We start from the raw sequence: 14,969 nt of genomic DNA, 5'->3' as shown, positions 1-14,969 counted from the left end.
AATAACCTATATTGACAATAATAATGTTGTATCTCTTTCTTTTCAAAGTCTGGAAATAAACCCATATTTACTTCAAAACAAAAACCTGTTGGATTCTTATTTCGATCTTACCCTGGCATGAAGAGCTAGAATTTGCATAGCCTTCTGATAAATGGAAAAGCCCCGTTTCTTTGCAATGGAAAACTGAAGTCAGGAAGAATACTTGAGTGGAAAAGTCAAAGAATCATGTCCATTTCGATGCCCAATTTTATACTTTCCTAAGTGACGACCAACCCCCCTCCCCCCCCCCCGCCAAAAAAAAGGTAAGTCCTCGAAAAACCTGTTTACTGTGGTAATTTGTAGTGTACACAGCCGACAGAACTTTACACCATGATTTTTTTTTTCAGATTCATTGTATCTTTGTTCTTTTTTTTTTGGGGGGGGGGGGGGAGGGGGTTACCATGAAACGCAATATTCCTATCCTTTTAGGTCGGTAAACTGTAACTGTCCTTAGTCAAAAATTAGCTATAAACAGAAGGCTTAACAACGAAATTCGAAACGAACTCCAAAATACTAAGCAATTTCGGGGAGTGTATAAACAAAGATCACAGGGCAATTTCCACCCTTAAATCCTGATGATCTTCAAGATCTTTGGATTTACCAGATCAAGTTATAGGCTGCAAGTCTTGGAACCATTGCACTGCGTAAGAATTCACAACTGGCATAACTTACAGACGTTTAAATCACACTCAATATATAGAATAGCGGTTGTAATCTTGTCTCGTCATACTGCATTGTCTGCATGGAGAGGAATTAAGTGTACTGCCCCTTATCAACGATCAAAACTAAACGCTGAACTTCAGATTGCAAGGCTTATATCATAAAAAAAGTTTAGAAATAAAAGAGAAACATAATACGTGTTGATGGAAGATGATAAAAGAATTCAAGAGATAAGGAGAGAAAGGTTTCAAAAAGAAAATCGTACATTTTATCGCCAGCGTTATTTTACGTACATAACATGAATAACAATTATGTCGAAGCCAGTCTGAAAGGGCTTTAAAATACAGTAATGAGAGACATTATAGATGTAAGTATACATACATAAAGTATACACAACGAACTCATTCGTGTTTATTTTTTAAAGTAAAAAGCAACTCTAAAAAGCCCGTTGGCTCCAATTCGCGAAAAGTTAACGCCGCGAAAATATCGTGTTTTACAGCGACTATGTTCTGCCAACATTCTGATCCAGAGAAAATGGCACGTTTTGCCCATGTTTGATTTGATTTGATTTGATTTGATTTATTTCTGTATTTTCACAAAGTATATTCAACGTAACAAACAATTTTCCAATACTAATCACATTGTATCCAACACAAAATAAATATAAATATAATCATATACGTACCAATCACGAAATATTGTATAGGTGAATCATAAAAAAAAAGTATTAATTAAAGACCGTCATCTTTAGCTGAAGCTTGAATTTGATGACGGCCTCTTGAAAAGCATATGGCTTATACTTCATTACAAATCAATTAATACATATTGAATTATATAACCGAGTAGGTTTTAGGTACAAAATGCATCAGTGCAAAGATGAGTAAGGGTGCAAGTGTATATGTGCAGTTTTGTTGTTTTATTATTCTTTATGCCACTTAAAAAATGTATACTTTAGTTTTCATATAAAAAAGAAATAATATACATACATGTGCCCGCCCGCACGCCAGTATAATTAGCTTAAAATTGATATGTATAAGTTTATGGTGATCTTGTTGCTTACCCTGAAAGGCTAAACTGCAGATAACGAGAATTATGCTAATCCATGGAGCAACTGCCATGATGAAACAATCTTGACTGTCTTATGAGATCTGTTGTATTTCTTTCCACAAATGCATGCTCAGCCTATATTACAAGCCCTGTTCTTCTTTTATCGCCATCCGTAAACAACGATTAACAATCAGCTGGCAACGAATATTACTTGTTATCTGTCAGCTCTTAGTTCAAGTGACATAATGTATTTGTTATAATATAATACTTTGCAGACAAGTTGTTGGCATAACCCTTAATTTGGGGGAGGTCTCGGTGGTGATCTGATAACTGCTGAAAGCAATTATCGCAAAGACCCTTTAAACGAGTGTGCTCTATTCCACTTCACAAGGGGCAAGGATCAGTTTGCCTATAGTCAGTTATCAACATTTTTGAATGAGGAAGACATGAATAAAAGCCTCCTTAAGTTCACTGCTTCTATCAAAATACTAGTCGATTTTAACATTTAGTTGAATTAAATGTTTCTTAGAAACAGGATTCATGTTGTACGAAGTTAGAAAAAAAAACCCCACACAACTACACCTGTTATTTCAATCACAATAATTATTTTCAGAATTTAGTCAGCTATTGTATTAATGATGCACTTCTATGTGCAAGCAATTGACACACAAAAAATATCACTAGTTTCAAAAATATTGCAGAACACAGAAGCAGATCTAGAGGGGGGGGTGGGGGGGGGGGTTTGCAACCCCCCCCCCCCCCCCAAAAAAAAAAAAAAAAAAAATCCGGGGACCATTTTTTTTTAATCTTTTCATTTTTTTCTATTTTCACACACGGATTTTCAAAAATTCTCCCTACCTACCTTTATAAAAAGCTAGATCCGCCCCTGAAACAGTAAGAACGCGGGAGCACCGACTCAGTACTATATACAATGTCGGTTCGAAGGTTTGTATATAGGCGCAGACTGGCTGGTGCGGGATTGGGCATTTATACGCAATATAGACCAGTTATGGCAAAATGCCTCATGAAAATCGATATTTTCTCTATTTCAAATCATTGCTGAACACTGAAATTCGGAAGAAAGGTTATATATTAGGCATTAAGCCCTCTCAATAAGTAACAAATTTCTTTAACTTTAGCTTTATCATCTCATGTTTCCAGTTTTCTTTGTTTCAATATCCGCGATTTTGTCAGGATGTCAGCGTCAATGATGCCGAGGCACCGTAATTATGGTGGAGTATAAATAAAACTGGTTTTAAAATAGTGGACGGCATTCTTAGATCAATAACACAGAGAATACAGAGGGCGAATCAACTTGCAGCTATAGTTCTCATTTTCAATAGATAAAGAGAATACAGGTAACTACCCACAGTCAAGAGCCTTTTGTGATATCAATGTACTGATGTTCAGTAACTGATTACGAGTTAAGGGTGTTGTATTTATATACAATAACCTGACAACAAACGTCAAAAAGACCAAAGTTCAAGTCTGCATGCTTTAATGTTATTACAGATAAAGTTTGAACACCGTCGAAAATTTGCTCGCAGCCCATGTCTAATGCAGTTGTTGATCTTCCCTTAACTCGTTCTATACCTTTCACGGTGCACACGCGATGACGAGTACTAGTACTTGTACTGGCCTTTACAAATCGTCGCTATAGTCTACTCACTCGATAAGGGTATGAAATTGAAATCTGAAGATTTTTCTGAAGCTGTTATGGCCATATTTTGTTCTTATTCGTTTGGGTTAATGAAACCACATGTAGTGATTTTTAAACGAGTGCTAAAATAATTTCAATTCAGTACAATTCACTTATTTTCATTCTTTTTCAACAATAAAAAGAATGCAGGTTCAGTTATGACTTTCAAATTCTATCGACTGGTGTTGGTGATAAAGAGACAACGGAACGTTGCATGACGTTTCAGTTTCACGACTACACAATGCGTATAGTACAGAGAAGAGTACATTTTACTCTTTATTTATACTGCTTTCAGAAATGCTTAGCATTATAGCATTTTCACTCGGTGACAATCTAACCATAACGTAAAATGCAGGTCTGTAAAGTAGTTCTCCCCCTCTCTCTCTCTGTTATATATATATATATATATATATATATATATATATATATATGTGTGTGTGTGTGTGTGTGTGTGTGTGTGTATGTAATTCTCTACATGTAATATATGCATGTATTATTTTTATTTTAAGTATATACATACACACACACAAACACACACACACACACACACACACACACACATATATATATATATATATATATGATAAATCTTAGAGCTGTTAAACAAGAATATCAGATATATCATAATGTCTCCACGAGGGAACTCATACAAAAAAAGAATTTTAAAAAAAATGTTTGTGTTTAAAGCGATAGTGAATTAACATAGGTATATGATCATATTCCGGTGTAGTTGTTGTCAACACAGCACCTTATCTAAATATTGTTTTTGTTGGTAATTTGATTATTCGGTGAATGATGATATTCATCTATCATCATTTTTCTGTTTTTCCCCTCTTTTAAATTTCCTGCATTGTGCGCATGAAAAAGGGTAACAACATGGTGTTTACTCTCCCCATATTCATTGCATCGGCTAACAGTACGTGACATATTATATCTGAGTGTCAGGCTGGCAGTCCATAGAATACAAGAGGGAAATGCATTGTGCCAATCATCATCCAATCAGCTGGACTCGATACTGTAACATCTTGTGTTATGCAAATTTACATGCCACTGGCCACTGAGCCGTAGATCTGATAGTTTGATGCTTGGTTGCCTCGCCCTCTGGGGAGATACATAACACATGCAGATTACATAACACTATAGCATCCTTGATGATTATTGCCATGTATCATTTTATGCAAACTTTGTAAAAATCGATGATGTTCTAAAGTGGAAATACACGAAATATTGATACATACGTAGGCTTATTATGGAGGGCTGGAGTTGGTGATAATTCATGCCTTTTTTTCAATTCAATTCAATTCAATTCAATTCATTTCAATTCAATTCAATTCAATTCAATTCAATTCAATTCATTCTATTTTCATACTTCTCATTTATGTACATTACAACAGAAATAATAATACAAGCTCTTTTACCTTGTAAACAATGTGCAGAAAACAAACAATATACATGGTGATAACACAGCAATTGTAATGATAACTAGTCAAAATCGAAATGAGGTTGAACAAAGTGAAGTATGACGGGACCTACATGAAAGCTAGCTTGTTTGGCTGTAAGCCCCGAGTAATCAGTGTTTGTGAAAAAGAAACGGAGAACGGATAGAAGATAAGACCAGGTGATTTAATGGTACCAAATAAGAAAAGCGGGGTATGCCTATGTGATTAAAAAAAGAAGAAAAAAAAAATAAACTAAAATGTGAACCAGTACTGTGACCGAGCTATCTTAGGTTTCCGGAGTAGAACATGATTTGCATATAAAGTCTACTTTGGTATATACGCTATAAACTGTTGTTGCATTAAAACAGGTTATGATCAGTAAGACACAAAAAGCAACATGTATATAGCCATTAATTCATTTGGTGCCTGCCTTCAAGCTCTGGGTAGAAAGTGAGAGAGAGAGGTATAGAGGAAAGGAGGAAGAGAGGGAAACGAAGTAGAGTGTGGAATTGCTTATAATGAATTCGGAGAGCCTGATGTCAAGACCCAAAATGCAATCTGCAGCGTATTGACAAGATTGTTTGATCGGATAATAACACACCACAATATTAAATAAGACATTACAATTTATTCACTGTCTGCAAGATAATATGCACTCAATAAAAACTCTTTTAATTTGCGTTTAAAGGAATGTAAGGACGAGCAGCTTGTTATTTCGGGGGAGAGGTCATTTCAGTATCTGGGGCCCGTATACATTATCGGTTTTTTAGCGAAAATTGTTCGAGTACACGTGGAAGGTGAAATGCGTCACTTTGGCGGGTGGGATAATCATGAATCAAATACTTTTTCCTGAACATGCGAGTGAAAATATCCGGTAACTCCTTGGCAGAAAATTTATACATAAATATGCCGAAGTTGTAACTGAACAGATCTGATGTTTTCAGTACTTTATTTTTAAAGAATAAATTATTCGTGTGGGACAAAATATCCGACATGGTTGATATTTCTGATGGCGTGTTTTTTTAATTCGGAACAGTATATCAAGAAGATTTCTAGTTGCATTCCCCCACACAAGAATAATTAAGATACGGAGTAATCAAAGCAGAATAAAAATTAAGCAAAATTTGACTTGGAAAAACACTCTTAGGTTCGTTAAGAACACCCGTGTTTTAGAAAGAATATTACTTAAATAACTAGCGTGGGATTTCCAAGATAAATCACTATCAATAAAAAGCCCTAAAGATTTTATACTACTAACTTGATTTAATTCAATTTCATTAAACTTAATCTGAAAAGGAAGGGTTTTGATACTGTTGCTAAAAAGCATACATTGAGTTTTATCAATATTAAGTGACAATTTATTGGCGTATATCCAATATTGCACAGATTTAAGTTCTTTATTCATTGTGTTAACAAGAATATAATGATCTCTGTGTGTAAAAGAACTGATTGGAGTCGTCAGCAAAACATATAAAGGAAAGAATTGGTGAGGAACTAGGAAGATCGTTAATGTACAAAATGAACAATAGTGGGCCTAATAAAGAGCCCTGTGGTACACCACATGAAATTAACTTTAACTGAGAATCACGGCCATTTATAGTCACAAATTGTTTTCTGTCTGATAAATAATCTCGAAACCAGTCCAAAGCCTTCCCACGTATACCATAATGTCGTAGCTTGTAAATCAAAATATCGTGGTCAATTGTGTCGAATGCCTTCGAAAAATCAAGAAAAACTCCAATAGTGTGGGAAACATCATCTATAACGTGAGCAACTTTATGCAGTGAGTAAGGCATGGGTCGTGCTGTGGTTTTTCCTAAAACCAAATTGGGAGTTACAAAAAACTTCACACTTTTCGAGAAATTTGTGTGTGCGCGAATATACCAACCTTTCAAGAAGTTTTGAAAATGAAGTTAAGAAAGAAAAAGGGCGATAATTTGTCACCGATTCTTTTTGTCCTTTGTTAAAAATTGGTACTACTTTAGCTATTTTCATTTTTTGAGGAACTATGCCAGTAGATAACGATAAATTGAAAATAAGCGTTAATGGTGTAACTACTTCATTAATGATGTTTTTAAGGAGAAAATTTGTGATTCCGTCACATCCAGAGCTTTTCTTTGTGTTCAAATTTTACACGATATCTTTGATTTCTTCTTCAATGACTGGTTCGAAAAAAAGAGACTGCTGATTCTGGTCTCTTAGAAAGTAATAAAAGTCAGTGTTTGAATGCGGAATATTGCTGGCAAGTTTAGGTCCTATGCTTACAAAATATTCATTGAATACTTCTGCCATATCAGCTTGATCTTCAAGCCATTAAGATCATGGGACCCAAGCTTCGCTCATTAACTTTTTATACAGTAAGGCGATTCGTCATTGGTCTCCAAAAAGAATTGACCACTAAGTTCCTTGTACTGTTCAGCAGGGTAGCCCATGACGGAGCAACCTGTGCCACAGGTCCGGCACAAGCCGGCGAGGTAAGCCTTCAGACTGAGGCAGGGGAAAGCCTTGAACTGGCAGACGTTTACGTGAACACTTTCCGTGAAGTATCTGAAGGCGTAACCATGACTGCAACCACCTATCAGATCATTCCCGTAGGAACATTCCGGTTGGTGGCGCCCTCCGTTCGGGTAGAAGTCTTGATGACCCATCTGTAGTTGAGGGCAGCAAATTTAGATGCAATGCAGAGAACGGGACAGTATAATATACTGAAGCTAGGAATCGCCGCCAAAATACCATAAATGCCATATTATGGCATTTTGGTGGCAATTCCTAGCTTCATGAATAGAATTCTGCTTATTACATTAATTCTTTGTAAAAAAAAAACAAAAACAAAAACAAAACACAGATGAGATTGTCCTGTAGGATTCTCATAAAAGCAATTAACTTCATTTCTGAACAAAACGGGGTTAATATAACATGAATCATCAGTGCTTTCAGTGCATAGGAATATTTAAAAAAAGCTGGAACATAGAGAAGTGGCAATCAAGTCAGAGCCCCTTAATGCAATCACAGCGAGCAAATGCACAGATGTTGGTAAATGGAACACTGAAACCTAGCACAGGAGAGAAAGTTCTTAAATGGAGAACGCGATCGTGATTGATGAACAGGTGCGACGTTGATTCTTCATAATTATCAGTCACATGATACATATACTACATACATTGTATCTCTCTTTTTTTGTCACCACTATTTTTATCAATATCCTCATGACGATGTGAAATATTGGACGCTTGTAACTTACCGGAAGTGCCGTGCCAAGTCCAATGTAGTCGTTGCTGTCACTGTGGATGACGTCAACGAAGAGGGCGTCTGTAGGGTCGAGCCGGCATTCAGGTTCGTCTGCTCTGTAGAGAGGACCAGCTGGGTCGGTGCCTGTGGAAGAAGTCCAAGTCAATGCACATAATGAAGAAGGCACTACACTGTCCCAAAATTTAGCAAAGATGGACACATGGTGAAAGAAATGTTCATATCTAGTTCTGATCGTATATATATATATATATGATTTTAATTATTAATTTCTGTGAGGACATTTATAAGCCATCGTATGACCGTCCTTTCTCAGTTTCTCAGACTCTGGCAGTCCGATCGGGCAGCAATTAAGCGGCGGCAAAATCTTTGACAAGCCAAAAAATGACCCAAACAGCTTGCGAACGTTGATTTTGCCATATCATAACTATTCAGATCTTCGTGTAGCCTTTAGTGTGATTCGACTTTTTTTTTTTCATTGTGATCTTCTGTGTTCATCATGATTCTTATTCGCTTCTGCTAATGATTGGCATTCAGGCTGGCGACAAATTATCCCGAAGTTTACACACGATGTCAATACGAACATATAATCTTTAAGTCTTCCCCGAACTTGGTCAAAAGCCAATCATCAGCTGAAACAAAAGTATCAACCTGAGAAGCTCCATCAATGGTTATACAATGGCTTTATAAGGTATCCTCACAAAATAATGACCCATGTTTGTGCAATCAGAGCCGAATTTGAAAGTTTCCTAAATTGCGTGTCAGTCTTTGCTCAACTTCGGGAGAGTGTTACGCCTGCTCTAACCAAGTTCTGAGCCAACTTCGTACGACATTGGAAATTTCATTTTCGTATGGTCATCTTGTGTCAATTTCGGGACAGTGTGACGCCACATCCAAGCCATCTGCTTCCCACATCAATGTTGTAAACACGGAGACACCATTATGGTCGGGAACGGACTTTTCTGCATTTGAAAATAGATGTTTTCCCTGCTACGGAGCACATTGTGACACGCATCTCTTTTATCTCTTCAAACATTATGATGTCTTCCTTGTCCGATAACATCCCCTTCCTTACAAACTCAGTGTTGGCTTTTCCATCTTGGTTATTTTTTTTTTGTTAAGTTTTTGATTTCATTTCTACATTTTTGTGCGACAATAATCATGCATGAACTAACAATACTCGAACAAACCTGTACATGATGCGTAATATAATGATCACGATAATAAATTTCAAAATATTTGATTTTTTTTTTCTTACTTGCCAAGCAATGAGAATCATTTGGGTAAAACTTTATTTCTCTGCCACTAAGAAAATGTATCAACAACAAAGTGCTGCATTAACAAGTGCAAGGAACCTTCCAGACCCTGTCTCGGTTTGTCAAAGGCAAAAAGAAAGAAAGAAAGAAAGAAAGAAAGAAAAACAACAACAACAACAACAACAACAACAACAACAACAACAACAACAACAACAACAGCAACAACAACAACAACAACAACAACAACAACAACATATCACTCCTCACTTATCAACTCTGTATGTGTGTGTTCTGGCCAGTGCGTGTATGTTTCATCGCCTACAGTATATGTATTGCGAAATAACATAAATTACTTGCAAGAGGTACATCATGAATACTGCAATCTTTTTCAATGAGTCTCGAGTGTTAAGCTTTCGAAATTTTCAATTTATATATAATACACGAGACAACAACATCTGTATTATCGAGTCCATGCATGCGTTACTTGATTCTTTTCATTTCTCTATTCTTATACATACTGTGATTAAAATGTAAAATTGTCTTTTTATACAAGTATTGAAAAAGACCACTTAAATTGATTTGATTTATCAATAATCACTGCTTAATAGATAGGTATCTGCTCAACTATTGTGTACGAGTATCATTAATGTTAGGCCTTTCAAAATTTGATTTTTTTTTTCTCTTCAAAAAGCATGAAAACTAGACTGTATCCATATGATTCAAACAAACATAGACTTTGGAGTTATGGCTCCGATTGATTCAGCCTGTTCATATAGGTCATAATCTCAAAGAACGTGTGCACTTCGAGTCGAGCTCAAGTTTTCACCCGTAATTCTTCCGAATCCATGCTGAAACGCTCCAGCGTAGCCCGCTGTGTGCGCTCCAAGACTTTGGCCCATCAGATGAACATCCTTGTAGTACATTCCTTTCTCAAGGTTGAGAAATCGAGCCATCAAGGCTATTTCTCGTCCAACCACCCGGGTGTTCTGGTGCTGTTTCCAATAGTTTATACCTCTGGCCCCACGACGCCAATCCACCGAAATGTAGTTTACATCCTCCTATTGTGAAAATCAAGACACACCAGTTTAACAGCACTCTTGTATCAGAATGTTTGTTTATCTTGTTGTTATAGTTGTTGTTGTTGTTGTTGTTGTTGTTGTTGTTGTTGTTGTTGTTGTTATCGACGTCGTCGTTGTTTTGCACTATGGTAACTTTTCGGGATCGATGTGAAGAAGTTATAGCTATCTCATCCTTTACATGAAAGGAATATGATTACGGACATGCATTGTTCAGCAACGTTCAGTACACGCACATATTTTTATGCACACATCCTCTTTTTCTGTCCAGCGCAAAGTATGATAATGTATATCATTATATCTCCAATAAGTTAACGAATGAAATAGGTTGATAAATTATATCTATAATGTGTGTGTGTGCATGTGTTAATGCCTGAGGTCTTTATCAGTAAGAATATGATACACACACTTTATACCCCAACGATCAATTTACAGAAATACAATGTTTTCATATCCATCTAAGATGTTAAAGAATGAACGTATACGAACACATGCAATCTACTCCGTACAAGAAATTTCAATCCCGTGTTATGAAATAAGGGTTCAAAGACTACAGATTGTACATCTGTGTGTTGCAAATTGATAAGTCTATTTTTCATGTTTTATAGATAAGGAAGACGTATCTATACTGTCTTGCCAGATTGTCGTGTATATTTCAAACTTGTACATCGCTTTTTTTGTTCTATATCATGAAATACACACAACAAAAATACCTCACGAAGAAACACATTTTTCCTTGATATCTCGCTCGACAAAAAGGCATCGGAATTCCAGCCATGAATGGAGAATTTAGTCTTCTTCTTCCAGTCAAAATTCGACGCTCGAATGCCGTCTACGTCGCCCCGGACCAGCTCCTGCGATGCGTTCCAATTTCGCCGCGTGTAGAGGAAAAATCGCGTGTTCACAAACTCGGGAGATTCGGGCGGGAAACCGATAGTGTGACAGCCCTCGTCAGTGAAACAGCTCAAGTCACCGTAACATATCTTTTTGGCTTGACCTGCAGAGAAAATACCATAATTTTTTGTTTTTATTTATTATACCCTAACCAAAAAGTCCTGTGGTAATTCCCTGTGGTACCTTTTGGTGTCACACAATACCACACAAATTAGTTATGTTACCACATTATTGTATAGCGTGGTAATGTACCACAAGCTCTTGTGTTAATGTGAATAGCCGGCTGTTGTACCCATGTGGTAATGCAATGTACGCTGTTGTATCAAATGTCACCACACAAAGTACCATAAGAATATCCGATACCACAGGACCTGATGGGCAATAATGTACCACAGGCTCATTGCGGTAATGTGAATAGCTGCCTGTGGTATATTATGTGGTAATGTATATGCCCTATAACCAGTGTTTATGCCCTGTGGGATTACCACTATGTTACCACAGGCACTATGTGATAATGTACTACAGGCTCCACAGGCTTACTAGTAGCTGGCTGGGGTATCTGACGAATAATCATAGAGTATATTTATGAAGAATACAACAAGACGAGAGTATCAAGGACATGCCGGAGGACATGGTTAATCACTGTGACTTACATGCTTGGTATTACAATCATGTAACAAAGCTTGTTTTTGAACTCTCTGGTGAAAGTGGGAAATCTATACAATGTCATAAGTCCTTCAGTGAGTGCTAACATGACATTCCAAATCACATTCTTATGTCATGTCACCCTCCAGTGAAGGGAAGGCACGGAATCAGAAGAACCATTTTAATTTCACATGAGCTCCATAAAAGAAGAAGACTCACTGGTATCGGTTTGTGTTGCATGAAAAAGAGCCAAGGTGCATTGGAAGCCTTACCTATTGAAACCTTCGAAATGGCAACCAGAAATAGTCCAATCCAGGCGAAGAGAGTCATCGTGCCAAATAAAGGCAAGTGGCTATATTGATTACCTTTCCTCTTTGCGTGGTTAAGCCCTCGCTATAAGGGGTGTTATCACATTTTTATATCAACGATGAGTGTGGTAAATACTCCGTTATCAACCGCAGCGATTCTACACGGGTTTGCTATCTCTTGAGTATTGGCTAATGGGTGCACTGAACGCTCTTTAAGCGTGGTGGTCACTGTCTTATCAATATATACATGGTATAGCTTTGTACCTTTTTTGTTGTGCTCAAATGGGTCGTTTGATGAGATTCTGTTTATTGGAGAGAGTAAACGCTGAAGTAAAGTATGAGCCGCCGACAGAGTAGATCTACCTATAAGTGACAGTGAATTCAACTCATTATCTGGATACTGTATCATGCAAACTCTCATAAAGAAATACCTGAGCCCGATGGTTATAGAGAGCTGAAATCTGTTTCATTTCCTCGACTAATATTCTACTTTAGTCGAACTATACACGGAAGTCATATTGTGTGTGCGATACCTCATTAAACCAACACTCAACCGAAGTGCTCTTTCACGAGAGCACTTCACAGGCTCGCCACTCTTGAAGTGTCGAAGATAGGCCTATGGTCTCTATTCAAATAGGATTGTCTGTCCATCCAATTAGTAAGCGCCCTGCTTGACTGCAGTGTGCACGAGCAGGACTTTTCATCAAGGAAGTTGGGAGAGCAACTAACTCAGCACGTCACCCACGTTGTTAATTATGTGTACCGTAATGCACATACCACGTACAGTATACACGAAGTTGGATCACTGATAATGCGTGCTGCATACAAAAATGTGGCAGCCCGGGCAACATAAAATGCAGGGCGAATGTTTCATATTTTCCTTTTTTTCTCAATATTGTCACTTCTAGGCTTAAAATCAGAAGTCAATCAACAACTGGATCCCATTTCATGAAGAGTTGCTACGATAGCTACTCTTGCTGAATAGCAATTGCCATGGTAACAACAAGAATCCAGCTTCCTGACTGGCTGGGAGTTGCTTTTCTAGCAGGTTTGCTATCCTAACATCTTCTATGAAATGGGGCACATGCAGGGAAGACCTTCCTCGAAGGAAGAGTTCTGGAAGCTCTGATTGTGTTTTCTTAATCGATCCCAACATTTTGTTTTTCAAGTTAAACGAGGCATGTATTATGGACGTCCACTGGAGCTTGCTTGCGCATACGAGCATTGACGAAAATATTAATATTACCACCTAAAATGCTTAACTCTAGTGTCTTCTATTGGATCATTATGATATTGATTCCCCTACTTCCTTTCTGTCCGTCAGGAATGCAAAAAGATAACTTAAAGCCTCTAAACGGGCACGTTGCCCAAGTGGCCAGTGTGACCCCCTTTTTTATTGATGAAAAGAATCCTGAGCTGTGTGTGAATTTCTCGTTGTTATACCGTAAGCATCTTTTGAGTAGTATAGACATCACGGGTACTCGGCGCATTTCGTATCACTTTCAGCGACTTTTCCCAGCCAATTTCTGCAAGACCATTATCATAAAAGAGACCAGATGATTGCAGCATACTGGTAATATCAGTTACTTTTACCAGCCAATTTCTGCAAGACCATTATATTATACTTGAAGAGACCAGCCGCATTATACAGCATACTGGTAATATAACTATTATAACTGGTAAATCACAACTGGTATATTAACCATCCTCTGATTCTTCCTTTTATGCCTTCATGTTTGTCCGAGGAGTAGGTTGTGCTTGCCAGGGGCAACAAGTGATAAATGACATTAGTTCGAAGTTGATAATCGAAGGACTTTTTGAGTTAGCCTCTGCGCAAGATTTGGGCAGAAATAAAGAATAAAGACTAATGAAAGAATCCGTACAGACACAGAAAGTGATCTGAGAGGATCACCGAATAAAGTAGCAGCTCGTCACCAGGAAATCGTTTGCAGCGCGAATGTCTGATTTCGCGCGATTCAGATCTACGGGTAATTTCACACATTCTTACGTCTGTAAAATGGTGTTTTGTTACAGTCACTTGAACAGCGCCATCACCTGTGATTCACGGTAATCACTGTCCGCTGACAGCCCCTTACAACAACATCCACACGTATAGATTTAATAACAATAATTATGTGAATCTGTGTTAATTGTATCTGTATCTACGGTATAGGTCTACCCATGCTTTTTTTTTTGAAAAACAAACAAACATTGATTTTGCTACCTAATGTCATCTGTGACAATAGTGGCCTGAAATAAGGAAGAGTTAGAATAATTAAAGTCAAGGAATATAATGGCCATAATGAAAATATTAATACAACGGTGAGTGTATTACTTTGAATGTTCACCGGGGCATAATGAATTACTCCGTCCTCGCAGATAACTGTCGCAATTCTATACGACTTTCCTTATCAGTTGGACATTGTACCAAAATGCACACATTTACAATTAGGCCTATTTATTATATACATTCAATTGCCCCCATGGTAAATTTACTCGCCATGACCTTAAACAATTAATGTTCTTGTTTGCGTGAGTCCACACGCATTTGAACTACAAAATTTGCATAACCCATAATCTACTATCATAAAGTGTAACGTTAGTATATTTTTGTGAAATACCAAACTTTTCATAATCTTATGTTTGACCCCGAATGTTTC

At 37.3% G+C, this 14,969-nt stretch overlaps 1 protein-coding gene across 1 annotated transcript; it reads right to left on the bottom strand.

The window, feature by feature from the left end:
* Positions 1 to 7,226: 7,226 nt before the first annotated feature.
* Positions 7,227 to 13,465, bottom strand: LOC139726749 (pancreatic lipase-related protein 2-like). Its single transcript, XM_071637743.1, has 5 exons — positions 13,282 to 13,465; positions 11,176 to 11,459; positions 10,213 to 10,444; positions 8,126 to 8,256; positions 7,227 to 7,532 (listed from the first exon to the last, which is right to left on the bottom strand). The coding sequence occupies exons 1-5, from the start codon at positions 13,463 to 13,465 to the stop codon at positions 7,227 to 7,229; spliced, it is 1,137 nt and encodes a 378-aa protein (XP_071493844.1).
* Positions 13,466 to 14,969: the final 1,504 nt, after the last annotated feature.

This window comes from Diadema antillarum, unplaced genomic scaffold (assembly GCF_040938485.1).
Source record: "Diadema antillarum isolate AM-2024a unplaced genomic scaffold, OU_Dant_1.0 seq00000098_RagTag, whole genome shotgun sequence".
Lineage (NCBI taxonomy): Eukaryota > Metazoa > Echinodermata > Echinoidea > Diadematoida > Diadematidae > Diadema > Diadema antillarum.
The sequence above is the reverse complement of the archived record's forward strand: the minus strand, read 5'-3'. Positions and strand labels throughout refer to the sequence as shown.